The 18,084-nt window shown below is 42.0% G+C and overlaps 1 protein-coding gene across 1 annotated transcript; it reads left to right on the plus strand.

Annotated features, from left to right (window-relative positions):
* Positions 1-16,800: 16,800 nt before the first annotated feature.
* Positions 16,801-17,655, plus strand: LOC138756070 (zinc finger protein 132-like). Its single transcript, XM_069922756.1, has one exon. The coding sequence runs from the start codon at positions 16,801-16,803 to the stop codon at positions 17,653-17,655; it is 855 nt and encodes a 284-aa protein (XP_069778857.1).
* The last annotated feature ends 429 nt before the right edge of the window (positions 17,656-18,084 follow it).

Genomic DNA, 18,084 nt, shown 5'->3' on the forward strand with positions numbered 1-18,084 from the left:
AAGAAAGAGGTTATCATCTGGAGAACCCTGAGGGGCACGTTTCTTTGGTAAGACACTGAAGTGGCTGGTTAGAAGGAATCAGTTGTGGGTGTCCAGCGAACAATAAATTTCTCTCTGAAAATTGACAAGAACCTTCCTGAGCATATTTACCTTATAAGCACCAATGCCTGGTGAATCTATAAAATGTTAAATTATGTGCACAGTATAAGAATTGCATGCAACCAGTGAACTTGAGATTGGATTGTGAATCAAATAACTTTTCTGAACTTACACACACATTACAGACAGGTGCTCTTAGAATAAGAAGGGGTTAAGTTAGGTTCTTCTCTTCTTTGGCTTGGCTTCGCGGACGAAGATTTATGGAGGGGGTAAATGTCCACGTCAGCTGCAGGCTCGTTTGTGGCTGACAAGTCCAATGCGGTACAGGCAGACACGGTTGCAGCGGTTGCAGGGGAAAATTGGTTGGTTGGGGTTGGGTGTTGGGTTTTTCCTCTGCCTTTTGTCAGTAAGGTGGGCTCTGCGGTCTTCTTCAAAGGAGGTTGCTGCCCGCCGAACTGTGAGGCGCCATGATGCACGGTTTGAGGCGATATCAGCCCACTGGCAGTGGTCAATGTGGCAGGAACCAAGAGATTTCTTTAGGCAGTCCTTGTACCTCTTCTTTGGTGCACCTCTGTCACGGTGGCCAGTGGAGAGCTCGCCATATAACATGATCTTGAGAAGGCGATGGTCCTCCATTCTGGAGACATGACCCACCCAGTGCAGCTGGATCTTCAGCAGCGTGGACTCGATGCTGTCGACCTCTGCCATCTCGAGTACTTCGACGTTAGGGATGAAAGCGCTCCAATGAATGTTGAGGATGGAGCGGAGACAACGCTGGTGGAAGTGTTCTAGGAGCTGTAGGTGATGCCGGTAGAGGACCCATGATTCGGAGCCGAACAGGAGTGTGGGTATGACAACGGCTCTGTATATGCTTATCTTTGTGAGGTTTTTCAGTTGGTTGTTTTTCCAGACTCTTTTGTGTAGTCTTCTAAAGGCGCTATTTGCCTTGGCGAGTCTGTTGTCTATCTCGTTGTCGATCCTTGCATCTGATGAAATGGTGCAGCCGAGATAGGTAAACTGGTTGACCGTTTTGAGTTTTGTGTGCCCGATGGAGATGTGGGGGGGCTGGTAGTCATGGTGGGGAGCTGGCTGATGGAGGACCTCAGTTTTCTTCAGGCTGACTTCCAGGCCAAACATTTTGGCAGTTTCCGCAAAACAGGACGTCAAGCGCTGAAGAGCTGGCTCTGAATGGGCAACTAAAGCGGCATCGTCTGCAAAGAGTAGTTCGCGGACAAGTTTTTCTTGAGTCTTGGTGTGAGCTTGCAGGCGCCTCAGATTGAAGAGACTGCCATCCGTGCGGTACCGGATGTAAACAGCGTCTTCATTGTTGAGGTCTTTCATGGCTTGGTTCAGCATCATGCTGACCAACAAAGTCGGGTCAGATACAGCAATGAGCTCTCTGAACCCTTCTCCATTAACAATGGCGTGAAGCAAGGCTGTGTTCTTGCATCAACCCTTAAGTTAGGTTAGTTAAGTTAATAATGTTAAGTTAAAGTGTGATCCTGTTTTCACATTTAAAGATAATTAAAAACAACTTTTGTTTAAGTAACCATTTGTCTTGGTGAATATCTGTTGCTGCTGGGTTTAGCGGTCCTCTGGGCTCATAACATTTTGTTCTTTTTGTTTGGAATATGAAATTATCTGCCCCTTAGATAAGGTTCAAGAGTGTCCCATATTTAAACTATCTTTAGTAGAGGGGCAGTTCATTTCAAACAATTCTATTTGTCCCCTTAATAAATTTACAGAGATCTGTTGTTCTCAATGGCACAGAATTAATACACCATCTATAAACACTTGTAGTGTTCGTGCTATGCTGGCATGGAGAAGAACAATGTGCACACAAAAGCCTTGAAGTTGAGATTGATTTACTGCACTGCATTTATATGGGACCTCAGTGCTTTTGTCAGGGCATCTCATCATCAGAGTGGGATTGGCTGGCATTCCTGACACAGTTCACTGTCTTCCTACCATGCTGGAGCTCACCTGGGATGACAGCTAGTGTTACCCCCAGATCCGCGCAGTCACTGTGTTCGACGGCCATTTTGTGAGGTAGTCTGCTTCTCCATGCGCAGGCCACTACACTCTCTTGTTTTTTTGGCATCATTATTTTTCAAAACAGCAGTGCATGATCAAACAACAATGTTGTTATATACTCGTTGTTGTTCAATTGTGCAGACATTTAAAAAAAATCAATTCTTGTATAAGAGTCATGAACCTTTGAGTAGAATGAATAATCTCTCTCCCTGGGGAGTGACTGTCTCTACACATCTATCAGATTTAAATCCTTTATAAAAGATAAAGTGACTTTTTCAGCTCTTGCTTTTGTTACGATCTTCACTGATTTATCAAGGATGGAATCCAGACCAAAATTAAAGTCTCCCCAACCAAGACACTTTGACTTTCTTCCACTGTTTTTAAGAAGACATTCTGCATAAAGGATTTTGAAGCCGTCATTAAAGATGAAATAGTGAAACTTTTGGAACTTAAGGGTTCAATCAGGCATACGCAGCATGGTTTTAGAAAGGGAAGATCTTGTTTGACAAACTTGTTAGGATTCTTTGAGGATATAATGGGTGCGGTGGATAGAGTGGAACAGGTTGATGTTGTATATTTGGATTTCCAGAAAGCATTTGATAAGGTGCCGCACAAGAGACTTATCAGTAAGTTACAGGAAAGTGGAGTCCAGGGGAAGTATATTGGCCTGGATTGAAAATTGGTTGTCTGACAGGAGGCAGAGAGTCGGGATAAATGGGAGTTTTTCAGGTTGGCAGAGAGTGGTAAGTGCGGTGCCGCAGGGGTCAGTGTTAGGCCCACAACTATTCATCATTTACATTGATGACTTGGAGGAGGGGACAAAATGTGGTGTAGCCAAGTTTGCAGATGACACCAAATTGAGTGGAATAGCAAATTGTAATGAGGATGTGGAGAGTCTGCAGAGGGATATAGTTAAGCTGTATGAGTGGGCAAAGGTCTGGGAGATGGAGTACAATGTTAGTAAGTGTGAGGTTATCCACTTTGGCAAGAAAAATAAAAGAGCTGAATATTATTTAAAGGGTGAAAAACTACAGCATGCTGTTGTGCAGAGAGACTTGGGAGTGCTTGTGCATGAATCACAAAAAGTTAGATTGCAGATGCAGCAGGTTATTGAGAAGGCAAATGGAATGTTGGCCTTCATCGCTAGAGGAATTGAATTCAGGAGTAGGGAGGTAATGTTGCAACTGTATAAGGTACTGGTGAGACCGCACCTGGATTACTGTGTCCAGTTCTGGTCTCCATATTTGAGGAAGGATATATTGGCTTTGGAGACGGTCCAGAGGAGGTTTACTAGGTTGATCCCTGGGATGAAGGGGTTGACTTATGATGAAAGATTAAATCATCTAGGATTGTATTCACTCGAGTTCAGAAGAATGAGTGGAGATCTTAAAGAAACATATAGGATTATGAAGGGTATGGATAGGATAGATGTAGGAAGGTTTTTTGAGCTGGCCGGGGAAACTAAAATGAGAGGACACAGTCTCAAGATTTGGGGGAGTAGATTTAGGACAGAGATGAGGAAAAATAGTTTTTCCCAGAGAGTAGTGAATGTTTGGAATTCTCTAACCAGGGAAGTGGTTGAGGCTGCCTCATTAAACATATTTACATTTTGGTTAGATAAATTTTTACATGATAGAGGAATTAGGGGATATGGGGAGAAGGCAGGTAGGTGGAGTTAGGTCATAAATTAGATCAGCCATGATCGTACTGAATGGCGGAGCAGGCTCGATGGGCCATTTTTGGCCTACTCCTGTTCCTACTTCCTATGTTCCTATGATTCATCATCAAAATTCAGAGCATAAATATTCAGAAGTGTCCACGATCTTGCGTCCATCTGACAATGTGCAATTATAAACCTTTCCATTGAATTAATGGATGCACCTTCAACCAACAGTGGTATTAAATTCCCTCCCACCCTCGCAGCTTTGTAGTTGAAAGAAGAGGAAATGACTTGTCCCACCCAGTTCCTTTTTTATTTATTATGGTCTCATTTTTTAAGGTGTGTTTCCTTTAGGAACACTATGTCCACCTTTAATTTTTTTGTGTACCAAGACTCTTTTCCTCTTTATGTGTCCGTTTATACTGTTAACATTATAACTAATCAATTTTAATGTTTTACTCGTATTCATATTTAAACATATCCAGCTCTATCATATGACCATTCTGCTTATTCATAGAGTACAATGATTTTTCTCCTTTAAAAAACAAAATGTGATTCCCCTGCATTGATGGTGACATAAACAAGAAACCCCAGGAGCCTGCAAAAAAAGATCGCGGTACTTTCTGTGAAAACGCCCTTCCCACCGACTTCAGCACCACTTTGCAAATCCTCTCCTTCCCTGGCACCATTAACCCCCTTAAATCAGGGCACCTGCCCTGCTACTATTTGGCTAAGTATTCATCCTCTCTCAAGCTATCCTTATACATTTCAATAATACTTTAATTAACCAATAAAAGACAATTCAAACTATAACTCTCCTTTTACCTTTATCCAGAGCCTGCAGGAAGAAGCTATTTCTCAGCTAGACAGCCCTGATTTTGATGCTCTGATATCTTCTACCTGATGGAAGTGGATGGAGAAACTCAGTGGTTCAGGCATCATCTGTGGGCGATAAATAACTGTGAGCATTTCAGGCAAGAATCCGTCATCGAGGCTCGATAAAGTCGTTTGGGTCAAAGCATCAATCATTTAGGTGGTGTTTAGCTCCAGACTCCAGCATTCTCTGGTAGTTCGGCTTTTTTTCATGTCATCAAATTTGTTGTCTGATTGAACAAGGACAATCTGACGAAACAGTGTTCTCTGGTCCTCGGTGCAAAACATGCAGGCACACAACCAGACATAACACACACACACAGACAAACAATACATATGCAGGACAAGTATTCATACTGTTTGTGCAGATGAAAGTCTCAGGTGGTTAATGAGAGCAGATTTTTTTTGTCATTCAGCATTCTTACTCTCTGTGGGGGGAAAAGCTGAACCTCAGCCTGGTGGTGTTGGCTCCGATACTCCTGTATGTCTTACCCGAGCAGCTGAAAGATCCTGAGTGCTGGGTAGAAGGGGTCTTCAATTATTTTGTGCATTCTCTTCTCTTCAGGAGAACAATCCTGCTAGATCATGTCAATTAGGGAAGGGAGACTCTGTCACTCTTATCGCCCTGCAGATTGATCTCTGACCAATTTCTTCACAGCAACTGTACCACACTGTGATGCAGCCGGCCAGCATGCTCTACTACTTTGTATCATCAACCTTGCTGCAATGCACTGTATGCTTGTTTTCATGGTGCAGGCACTGGCAGAGCAGTTTCAGCTGTGTGGGGGATTATGGGTAATGAAGACGGCCATGGAACCACTGTGACCAACACTTTCTTTTCCTGTGGCTCAGCAGACAGAGTCCAGGAAGGCAGGTGGGCTAATTGTGGCCATTTGGATCTGGAGACCTTGCCGGGACCCAAACCCTGGTAGGTAACGGCTACAGTTGGAACTGACACAAAGTACAAATAAGGAGTATATAATAAAAGTAGAAAACACTGGGACCTTCAGGGAGTGGTTCCCAACCTTTCTCTCTCCACTCACTTACCACTTTCAGTCACCCCTTACATAGGATGCCTTGGTGCTCTGTGGTTAGTAAGGGATGACATGAAGATGTTTGTGAGTGGAAAAGAAAGTTTGAGAACCACTGCTGTAAGGGTTTGGACACCATATGTTGACAATTCTTTTCCCCCCACTAAAGCCCCTCAAGCCATTGACTTCCTCCAGCAGATTGGATTTTGCTTCAGATTCTGGAATTTGCCATCTCTTGAACCCGGACCCTAATGTCTCCAGCATTTCAGGTCCGGTTCTCTTTGATTAACGACAGAACTAAAATGTAAACTCTTTCCTGCTTTTGTTTTGATTCAATTTGCAACACCTGCAGGATTTTACTTTCCAAAAATAAGAAGTTGAATTTAAGCCTGAAAAAACACATCAGATTCTTTTGTTCAAGTATCTGAATTAACTGCAAACAAGCTTTTCTTCCACCTTTCTCTCTATTTAGATCGTTCATTGCAACTTCCTCTGTTCCAGAGCTACCCAGTATTTCCACAGTTAAACCAGGTAATGGAAGGCCCTCATCCCAGGGCCTTCTGGGGTAATTTCCCAATTCATCTTCAAATATCCAAAGACTTGGTTAAAGATTCCTGTGACAGACATCACCCCTATCAGCAACACGGTTAGCTCAGCGGCTCATGCAATGGTATTATAGTGTCGACAACACGGGTACCGATCCAGTGCTGTCTGTAAGGAGTTGGTACATTCTCCCCATGTCTGGGTGCTTTTCCTTTGGGTGCTGTGGTTCCTGCCTTTGGAGGTAAAATTTTTTTTTACACGTACAGCACGGTAACAGGCCCTTTCGGCTCTTGAACCAGTCCCGCCCGATTACAGCCAATTAACCTACAACACCCAGTACATTTCAAATAGTGGGAGGAAACAGGAGCCACCCCCACCCCCCCCCCCCCCCGGGGTAAACAATCTCCTTACAGACAGCATGAATTTGAACCCGGTCCTGAATGCTGGCACTGTAACAGCATTGCGCTAACCGCTATACTAACCATGTCATCCCAGTCTCTTCACCCACTCCAAAGCATCCACTTCCGTCCTGTAATGAGGCAACCAGAACTGAATGCAACACTCTCTCACGATGTCGCCCCTCCAGACTCTTCAGTATTGGCCGATCTGGAGCCCATATATGCAAAAGCTAGGGATAAATATGTAAAAGTGTACTTTTGGCCTGTTTAGTCCTGTATTGATCTTCTTCCCTAAAAGCCACATACTCATATTAATACTGGACGATCCCAGTGTGTGAGCCAATACTCTGTGAAATCCCAATTAACCCTATTCTTCTTTTGACCTTTTTTTTGTGTTTTCTTTTTTTGAAATTTATTTATAGTATCTCCATACATTAATTTCAAATTGACTTAGTATAATATTACATCATAGATACTAAATAATTTTCAAATTTTCACCCCCCCCCCACCTCCCCTAACCCCTTAGGAAACCACCTTGTGGTGGTTAATTCCCAAAAACCCAAATGGGTGTGGTATAAACCACAAGTGGCATATGACTTTCGGAAGCAGAAGTACCACTCCCTCCCCACCCCCCCCCCCCAGGCAGACAAAATACACGTATAAACCGAAAAATCATCATTTCTTATATCCATAAAACCCCGGTCCATCAATTTAACCAATCTTATTCATAAACTCTTTTTTTTGAAAATCCAAACTTGATATTAAATTTTGCACCCTTTCCACCCTCCCAACACTGAGTTAAACATTATTTACAATCAATAAAAGCTTTTTTTTTTAAAAATTTTTTCAAGTCTTCCTGAATTTCATCCACTGAATTAAAACACCTCTGAACATCCCAGTTCAACACCGAATCTTCCATTCTTCTCAGTCTCAAGTTGAATTTGTAGCTTACTTTCAAAAAAAGTTTTTTCAAATCTTTTAAAATTTTCTTGAACATAATTCCTTCGGTCTTGATCTTCTAAAGCATCAATGTTATTCATAAGTTCTTTCTTCTATGTTTCCCAATTTAATATCAAATTTTCCACTTTGTCAATCTTCTCAATGTTAAGTTGAAATTATTGTTTATTTTCAAGAAAAACTTATTCAAAATTTTTAACTCTTCTTGGACATTGCTCATTCAACTTTAATTTTATAAATCATCAATCTTGTTCATAGTTTCTTTCTACTGAGTTTCCAAATTTAATAAAGTTTCCGTTTTTTCCAATTTTCTCAATATTAATCTGATCTTGTTGTTTAGTTTAAAAAAAAACCTTTTCAAAACTATTAAAATCTGTTTGCAATGTATGCATACTCACAGATAATAAATTCACTCTTCCAATATTCCATCCAAAAAAAATCACTGATAAACCTTATTGCAGGTCAAGGAGTTCCATATATATGTTTATCTTCAGAAAATATTTCAAATATTTCAAATCAACATTCGTCGCCATCTTTCAAAAAGGAGTCCGAAATCAACTTTAATAAGTTCTGTTCTTGAGAAAATTCCAGCACCAACTCCGGCTCTGTCTGGGCAAATAGGTCAAATTTCTTCTAAAGTCAAAGAATGTAATTTTGTTCTGTATTTATAGATAATAAGTTCATCCTTCCGATATTCCATCCAAAAAAAATCACTAATAAACTTTAATGTTATCTGGATTTTTAAAACTCACGGGCAACCAATGCCAATTACTGCAATTTATCTTCATAAAACATTTCAAATCAATATTCATCACCATCTTTCAGAGGGGTGTCCAAGGCCAGCTTATCCGACAGTCCAATTAATGAGCTCCGTTCTTAAGAAGATTCCAGACTTGACTCCGTGGTTCTGTCTGGGCAAGTAGGCCGAGTTTCTTCCAAAGTCGGAGAGTGTAGTTTTGTTCTGTACTTGAACTCTATTTTCCTTAATCTTTGTTGCCATTTTAAACTAAAAACAATTGATAAACAAAACAAAGACTTTTAACAGAAAAGAAATATTCTTAAAACGGGTATTTATATAACTGCCTGGGGGAGACCGGGAAGGCACGTCCGCTCCCTACGCCATCTTGCCACGCCCCTTTTTTTGTGTTTTCTCAACTATCTATATTATATGTATATATTTATCTAGTGGGGGGGGCTGTAACTTGCATGTAATTCTATTTTCTGTTTCACTTAAGCACTGTTCACATAAATTGTATAATTACACTGGTTGAAAACTTTAAATAAAATATTCAAATAAAAAGTATTGGCCAATCTTAAGAAACTCCATGACCACTTCTCAAGCCTGAAACTTTGGTTATGTATTTTCTCATACTTTGATAAAGGGCTCAAGCCCGAAGATGCATTCTTTATCGTTGCTACATAAATGACAGTTTGTTTGACCTGCTGAGTTTCTCCAGCATTTTATGTTTTTAACTTTCCCATTGTTGTTCACGTTGGTGGATAAGAGGGGAAACTGGTGATCGAGAAACATACAGATCTTTCTATGAAGGGAGTTCTGTGAGATGCCCTCTAACTGTTCCCCCTCTGGAATCCTGCTCTAACAGCAGCTGCAGACTTTCTTGTTTAATTCCATTCAGCTGCTCCACTTGAGGAAAGCCCACCCTGAAGCGGGTTTCCTTTGCGGACTAAACAAAGATGGGAGGAGGGACAGGTAGTTGAAAATTCACCAAAATGCTGGAGGAATTCAGCTGGTCTTTTCAGTGTCTGTAGGGGACAAAGTATTTCAGGCCAGAGCCTTTCTTCAAGGAAGAGTTAGAATCAGCCAAAAGCAGGAAGTCTTGAAAATCTCCAAATTCAAACAAAGGGGAAGGAATCCAGACCAACAAACGGTTGGATATGATAAGGGACGAGGAGAGAATTTATCAAATTTGTGTAAAAGTAGACAGGAAATGTAGAGACAGAGATAAGGAAAGGGGCAAGGGGGTTTAACGAAAGCCAGAGGTCAATATTAATACCATCCAGTTGGGTGCCCAGTGGGAAGAAGAGATGTTGTTCCTCCAGTTTGCAGGTGATCTCAGTCTGGCAGTGAATGAGACCATGGACAGACATGTCAGCAAGGGAATGGAAGGTGAATTGAAATGTATGGCCACCAGGAAAACCACGCCACTGTGGCAGACAGAGCTGAGGTGCTGAACAAAGCAATTTACCAGTCTGCGTCCGTCTTCCCAATGTAGAGGAGGTCACATTGGGAGCACCAGATACAGTAGATTAAGCCCACAGATTCACAAGTGAAATGTTACTTCACATGGAATGTTGGAGAGGGAGGAGGTGTGTGTGTAAGGGGAGGATCTCCTACGGTCATAGGGGAATGTCTCAAGGGGACGATTGGTAGGGAGTGAGCAGTCCTGCGGAAGGCAGGGAGGAGAGGAGAAGGGAAAATGTGCCTAATGGTGGGATCATGAGGGGCAGATAGTGTTGAGGAAGTCTGCAGAAGGGCTTAGACAGGTCAGAAGATTGGGCAAGGAAATGGCAGATGGAGTTCAGTGTAGAGAAGTGTATGATCATGCACTGTGGTGGAAGGAATAGAGATGTGGACATTTACAAATAAGCGGCACAGAGGCACTTAGGGTTCTCGTACAAGACTCCCTAAAGACGAACTTGCACATAGAATCAGTGGCAAGGAAGGCTAATGGAATGCTGGCATTCATTTCTAGAGGAATAGAATATGAAAGCAATCGGGCTTTATGAAGCTCATAAGGCTTCCATGTGTCCCTGGAGGGGGATGCTTGGTGCTCACAAGTGGTTTGGGGGCAGGTGGTTGGCTGCCCGGGGGTTGATAGCAACAGCAGAGACAATCTTGTTTGTGACTTGTGTTTTATGTGAGTGGCTTGAATTGTGGACTAGTGTCATGCTTATAATGTTTGGATTAAAAATAATAAATGGGCAGAATTGATTTACTGTCAAAAAGGGGAAAAAATTGTGAAAATTAAGTCTTCAAACCGTTATCAAAATGATGAGACTTGGAGAGAAGTTGGTTCACCTTGTCATTTAGAAAGGAGCAGGGCTGTTCATTCTCTGTTTTCTTTCACACTGCAAATATTAAGAAACAATCCTTCACAATTATTTAGCATTATCGGGATTCACATAGAAAGGAAAAAAACAAATTATCCACTACCAAAAATAATATTGATGCAAAATCAACTAATCCCTTTCACAATAGATAACCTTTCCTTTAGAGAATGGGAGAGAAAAGGGATCAAAGGAATAGAAAATTGTTTTTCGGGAAATAAATTATTATCTTTTGAACAAATGAAGTACAAATATGGTATAACTCACGGTACAATGTTTGCATACCACCAACTGAAAACCTACTTGAAGGACAAATTGGGAAGCAGGCTGAGGTTACCAGAAGGAAGCAGTTTTGAATATGTGATTACAGACACAATGATAATTAAAAGATTTATAACAAACATGTACATCAAACTACAAGAGAAAGAGAACGATGAAATAAGCTATAAACCCAAACAAAAGTGGGAACAAGATCTAAACATAAAGATAAAGAATGAAACATGGGAAAAGCTATGCTCCGGAACTATGAGAAATACAATAAACACGAGGTTACTCATGATACAATGTAATTGGTTACACAGGCTATACACTATGCCCCAAAAGTTAAATAAATGGGACCCAACAGTATCAGATAGATGTTTTCGCTGTAAGAAGAAAATGAGAACAACAGTACATGCAATTTGGGCATGTGAGAAAATGGAAAAGTTTTGGGAAGATCTAAATCAGGTATTAAATAAAATCACAAAAAGTAACATACCAAAAAATCCAGAGATCTTTCTTCTAAGTAATATAAGAAGTAAAGAACTTAGCCTCGATTTGGATGAAGCACAAAAAAAGATTTATTATGATAGCCTTAGCTGTAGCAAAAAAATGTATAATGGCAACCTGGAAATCAGAAGATAGCCTGAGAATACAGCAATGGTACATGGAAATGAATAAATGTATTCCATTGGAAAAAATAACATATAATTTAAGAAATAACATCACAGTATTTGAACAAATTTGGGAACCGTACATGAAACACAACAGAGAAGTCCTACAGCGGACCTCCACCACCTAAAATGACAGAATGAGAAGAAGATGAAATGAAGTGACCCAGTGTGTAAAAGTAGATCACACAATTTTCTTGTTTATTTTCATTGAGCGATGACATTGTTTAATGGGTTTAATGTATCGTATATGTTTTTTTAATTTTTTTTCATTTTTCACACTATAAACCATATTGACCAAGATACATACAGACATTTTTTAATCTTGAATATATAGTGTCATTTTTTCCCCCTTTTTCCCCCTCCCTTCCCTCCCTCCCTCACCCCCTTTCCCATTTATTTGAAGTTCAATCTATAAGATACATTAAACCTGTTAAACAATGTTGTCACTTAATAAAAATAAACAAGAAATTTTACTGAGTCAGTTCTTTTTGTTGTCTTCTCCTTCTGTCATTTTAGGTGGTGGAAGTCCATGGTAGGATTTCTCTATTGTATTTCATGTATGGCTCCCATATTTGTTCAAATATTGTGATGTTATTTCTTAAATTATATGTTATTTTTTCTAATGGAATACATTTATTAATTTCTATGTACCATTGTTGTATTCTCAAGTTGTCTTCTAATTTCCAGGTTGACATAATACATTTTTTTACTACAGCTAGGGCTATCATAACAAATCTTTTTTTGTGCTCCATCCAAATCGAGTCCAAATTCTTTATTTCTTATATTACTTAGAAGGAAGATCTCTGGGTTTTTTGGTATATTGCTTTTTGTGATTTTATTTAATATCTGGGTTTAGATCTTCCCAAAATTTTTTCACTTTCTCACATGTCCAAATTGCATGAATTGTTGTTCCCGTTTCCTTTTTACAGCGAAAACATCTGTCTGATACTGTTGGGTCCCATTTATTTAATTTTTGAAGTGTGATGTATAGCCTGTGTATCCAGTTATATTGTATCATGCGTAACCTCGTGTTTATTGTATTTCTCATAGTTCCGGAGCATAGCTTTTCCCATGTTTCATTCTTTATCTTTATGTTTAGATCTTGTTCCCATTTTTGTTTAGGTTTACCGTTTGTTTCCTCCTTCTCCTTTTCTTGCAGTTTGATGTATATGTTTGTTATAAATTTTTTAATTATCATTGTGTCTGCAATCACATATCCAAAATTGCCTCCTTCTGGCAACTCCAGACCATCCCCCAACCTGTTCTTCAAGTAGGACCCCAGTTGGTGGTATGCAAACATTGTATCGTGAGTTATATTATATTTATCCTTCATTTGTTCAAAGGATAATAATTTATTTCCCAAAAAACAATTCTCTACTCTTTTGATCCCTTTTCTCTCCCACCCTCCGAAGGAAAGGCCATCCACTGCGAAAGGGATTAGTTGACTTTGCATCAATATTAGTTTTGGTAGTTGGCAACCTGCCTTACTTCCTTCCACGTGAATCCTCCTCCAAATGCCGAGCAGATGATGCAACACCGGTGAACTCCCATGTTGCACCAATCCTTCATCCCATTTATATAGCACATGCTCAGGCACCTTCTCCCCTATTCCATCCAGCTCCAATCCGGTCTAATCCGGTTCCCCCCCCCCGCCCGACAAAAATCCAATAGGTATCTTAACTGTGCAGCTCCATAATAATTCTTAAAGTTTGGTAGTTGTAAGCCTCCTTGTTGGTACCATTCTGTTAATTTATCTAGTGCTATCCTCGGTTTCCCCCCTTTCCATAAGAATTTCCTTATTATTTTCTTTAGCTCCTTGAAGAATTTCTCTGTTAGGTGAACTGGCAATGACCGAAATAGGTATTGTGTCCTTGGGAAAATGTTCACCCTAATACAGTTTATCCTTCCTATCAGTGTCAGCGGCAAGTCTCTCCAATGCTCCAAGTCGTCCCATAATTTCCTCATCAATGGATGACAATCCAGTCTATATAGATGGCCGAGATTTTTATTTAGTTGTATACCTCGGTATTGCATTGCCCGTGCTTGCCATCCAAACGGCGACCCTTTCCCAAACTTTGTGAAATCCGCACTATTCACTGGCATCGCCCCACCCCTATTTGCATTGATCCTGTACCCCGACACCTCTCCAGACTCCTTCAACCTCCCATGCAATTCTTTTATTGATACCTCCGGTTCTGTCAAGTATACTATAACGTCATCTGCAAATAGACCGATTCTACACTCCCTCTCCTTCATTTCCATCCCTCTTATTTTATTTTCTGTTCCCATCAGCTCCGCCAGCGGTTCCACAGCCAACGTGAACAGTGAGGGAGATGGTGGATATCCCTGCCTCGGCGATCTGCCTAAGTCAAATTGTTTCAATATATATCCATTTACTGTCACCCTTGCCAACGGCCCCCCCCCCCCACATAATGCTCCAACCCAACCAATACATCTCTCTGGTAGGCTGAATCTCTGCAGTACTTTGAATAAACAATTCCACTCTACTCTGTCAAAGGCCCTCTCTGCGTCCAAAGCAACCGCCACTGCCGGGGCCCTACTTCCCCCCACTGCATGAACCAAGTTAATAAATTCACAGACATTGTCCGTTGTTCGTCCCTTTTCAATAAATCCAGTTTGGTCTAGATCCACTATTTTTGGTACACAGTCAGCCAATCTGCCTGCCAATAGTCCAGCCACCATCTTATAATCTGTGTCAAGTAGAGAAAATGGTCCACATCATGATGCTGGTGCCAGTGGATCACACCCCCCCCCCCCCCCCATCCCTGGCAGCACTGTAATCATTGCTGTTCCGCACGAACCCGGCATGTTCCATGTTTTATCAATTTGGTTGATTACTTCCAGGAGGGGAAGAATTAATAAGTCTCCAAATGTTTTACAGAATTCCACTGAGAGTCCATCCTCTCCTGGCGTTCCACTGTTCAGTAGCTCTTCCAATGTCTCCTGTAATTCTTCTATTTCAAATGGTTTTATCAACCTATCTTGCTCCTCTGTTTGTAATTTTGGTAGTTCAACATTAGCTAGAAATTCATCCCCTGTATCATATATGTTGAACGTTTAGTAGGTGGGAAGAGGTGGGAAGGAGGGAGGGAAGGGAGGGGGAAAAAGGGGAGAAAATGACTGTGTATATTCAAGAGGGAAATGTTTATGTGTATTTTGGTCAATATGGTTCATAGTGTGAAAAAGTTTAAAAAAATTTTTAAAATGCGAAAATCGAGCCTGCCTCCACCACTTCATTCGGAAGCTTGTTCAGCAGATCCACCACTCTCTGAGTAAAGAAGTCCTCCTCATGTTTCCTCTAAACATTTGCCCCATAACTCTCAGCTTATGTCCCCTTGTTTGTATCTCCCCCTTTCTTAAAATAAAAAGCCTTATCTATACCCATAATAATTTTAAATATCTCAAATCCCCTCTCATCCTTCCACACTCCAAAGAGTAAAGGCCTAACTTATTTAACCTTTCCTATAACTTAGACCCTGTAACCCCAGCAACATTCTAGCAAATCTTCTCTGCTATTAGATAGATACATGGAGCTGAAAAAAATGGAGGGTTATGCAGGAGGGAGATTCTAAGCAGTTGTTGGAGTAGGAACTGTTGACCGAAGGGCCTGTACTGTTCTGTCAATTTCTGTGTTCTCTGATCTAAGGGTTGTGAGGAATAGGCGAGTCAATGGTTCTGACTTTATGGCCGCAGCAGCCAGGTCTAGTGAATGGATGAACAAGCCAATTCCTTCTCCTACTCCTTGTGTGTTCTCAAAGAGAGGCAGAGATGAGGTTTCCATCAGCTGATGAACTCAGCTAGGTGACGAGACAGAGTTGAGGCTTGGCAGTGCAGTGATGTAGATTAAAAAATACTCTGCTGTGTCCCAGGGAATGGAAGTAGAGGCTGTACTGGGTCGAAACACAGCGGCAGCATCTTCCCCAGATTCACATGTTAGCTGAACAGTGTGAGTGGTCTGACAAAGTGAAGTGGTCCAGAGATGGTGGAATGGTCGAGGGGAAAGCAATCAATGAGTATGTGAAACCTGGCAATGTGTCAGCAAATGTGATCAAAAAGGGGCAGCGTTTAGATCAGAAATGGAGAGGGGACCAAGAAAGGGGAGGGTCTGGTGCAGGTGGGGTTTTAGAATCCAAATAAAAAGGGGTTTGAGAAAGTCTGGGTCAGAACTTGGCCTTTGAGATGTCCCATCCTCAGTTAATGACAGAACTTCAAACAGTATTTCCACTTTGATTGATTAATTCAGTGCGTTACATTGTTAATGTTAAGTTGTAAGTTTTGAATTTTTGTGCTAGTCAGAGACTTGGACACAACGATCTAACCCAAAATAAAACTTAATTTTTATTTCTAATTTTAGAGATCCAGCCCAGTAACAGACCCTTCTGGCCCACCAGCCTATACCACCCAAATACACCAATTAACTGATAAACTCCGTGAATTTTGATTGTGCTGGTTGGGAGGAACCCACCCAGGTCATGGGGAGTACGTACAAACTCCTTACTGATGGCGCCAGATTCAAACCTGGCTACCTGGCACTGTAATAGGGCTGCACTAGTCACTCCGCTCTGTGGAGGAACTCAGTGGGTCAAGCACCATCGGTGGAAGAGGAAAAGAATCCCCAATGTTATGGGCCAGCACCTCCCGATGTCCCCACTCCACATGTTGATACAAAATATTGCCTGATATGTTCCGAGGAGGCACTGGGAAATAATCTTGGAATATTTAGTCCTCAATCGCATGAAAACAATTACTGTTGTTGTCATCGTTGATGCGATCTTTCTGTGCATTGATTGACGGCTGTGTTTCATCCATCATGGCAGTTGCACCATGGGAGATTAATTTGGGAGACAAAGGCCTGAGAAAAGGTTTGTTTAAATTCAATCGCTCCACACCTTTCATGGCGATGACCGTTACCCAAAAATCTCTTCAGCCACGAAAGTGCCCCATCAACGTGTGAAAGAAGGGCAGGCTCATGGACATGGGAAGTAATGTCACGTGGACGGGAGCAGTGCTAAAGTTCCCGGTGCTTGTGGGGGACCAAACGTGATTCAGCACCGGGTACTGGGACTGTGGGACCAGAGCGCAGCACTGGATCTAGAATGCAGGGCTCCCATGGTTCTGTGACTTGCAATGCCCGGCTAGAGGATGCTTCTCCTCGGGTCCCAGCTTCGGAGTTGATTTAACCCATGGCCCAGCTCTCTGGGCCCTCCATCAGGCTGAGCATCCACTGTGCGCCCCAGGGCAGGACTGAATTGATTTATTCCCTGATCAAAACTTCATCCCCATTTCGGTGCTCTGACTGTGAGAAGAACTTCAAAATGTTGAGTCAGTTAACAAAACACCGGCAGGTCCCCATCAGGGAGAGGCCCTTCACCTACACAGAGCGTGGCAATGGCTTCACCCAGACCTTCAACCTGTTCACCCATGACTGGGGCCACACCTGTCCCAAGTACGGCAAAGGCATCATCTGGACCTCCAACCTGCAGATGCACCAGCAGGTCCACACCAGGGAGAGGACCTTTACCTGCCTTGAATGCAGCAAGGGCTTCAGCAGGCAATTAAATTTGTTGACGCACCAGAAAATTCACAGCAGTGACAGGCCATTTGTCTTCCCCAAGTGCAAGAAGGGCTTCACTCAGTCCTCCCACCTATTGACCCACCAGCTGCTCCACACTGGGGGGAGGCCCTTCACCTGCCTCGAGTGTGGCAAGGGCTTCACTCAGTCCTCCCACCTGCTGAACCACCAGTGGGTCCACACTGGGGAGAGACCACTCATCTGCCTTGAATGCAGGAAGAGCTTCACCGAGTCATCCAGCCTGAGGACCCATTGGCAGCATCACACTGTGGGAAGGGCTTCACCGTCGACCAACCTCCTGATCTACCAATGGGTCCACACAGGGGAGAGGTCATTCATCTGCCTCATGTGTGGGAAGGGCTTCACCCAGTCCTCCCACCTGCTGACCCACCAGCAGATCCATACCAGGGATAGGCCATTTGCCCCCAGTGCAAAAAGGAGTTCGCCCATTTGTCCCAACTGTTGATCAACCAGTGGGTCCACTCCAAGGGGAGGCTGTTTATTACAAGCTCACATTTTATTTCATAACCACGCTTTAAGGGTTAACACAGCTCACAGACACCATTAAATATTGTCTATAAACAGAGTAATGCTCTGGAAGAAGATGAGAACAATGGTTGTTTATTCAGGAAAATACAGATGGTGAGAGAGACATGTGATTGAAGGTCATGTGATTTGGACACTTGAAGAAGCAAGATTGATTAATAAGCAACCAGACGTCGACTGATCATAGAGGTGAAGTGATCCTGTGTGAAATGGACAATTTTTGTTGATTTTCCTCACCAGGAGAATTCTTGAACCACTGTGACCATTGTAATGGTCGTTTTGATTGACCCATATCTGGGTAAAGGAAGCAGGAGGATTCCTGAATTTGGATCATGACCATTTTTATGGT

The sequence above is a fragment of the Narcine bancroftii genome, chromosome 1, assembly GCF_036971445.1.
Source record: "Narcine bancroftii isolate sNarBan1 chromosome 1, sNarBan1.hap1, whole genome shotgun sequence".
In the NCBI taxonomy this organism is placed as follows: Eukaryota; Metazoa; Chordata; class Chondrichthyes; order Torpediniformes; family Narcinidae; genus Narcine; species Narcine bancroftii.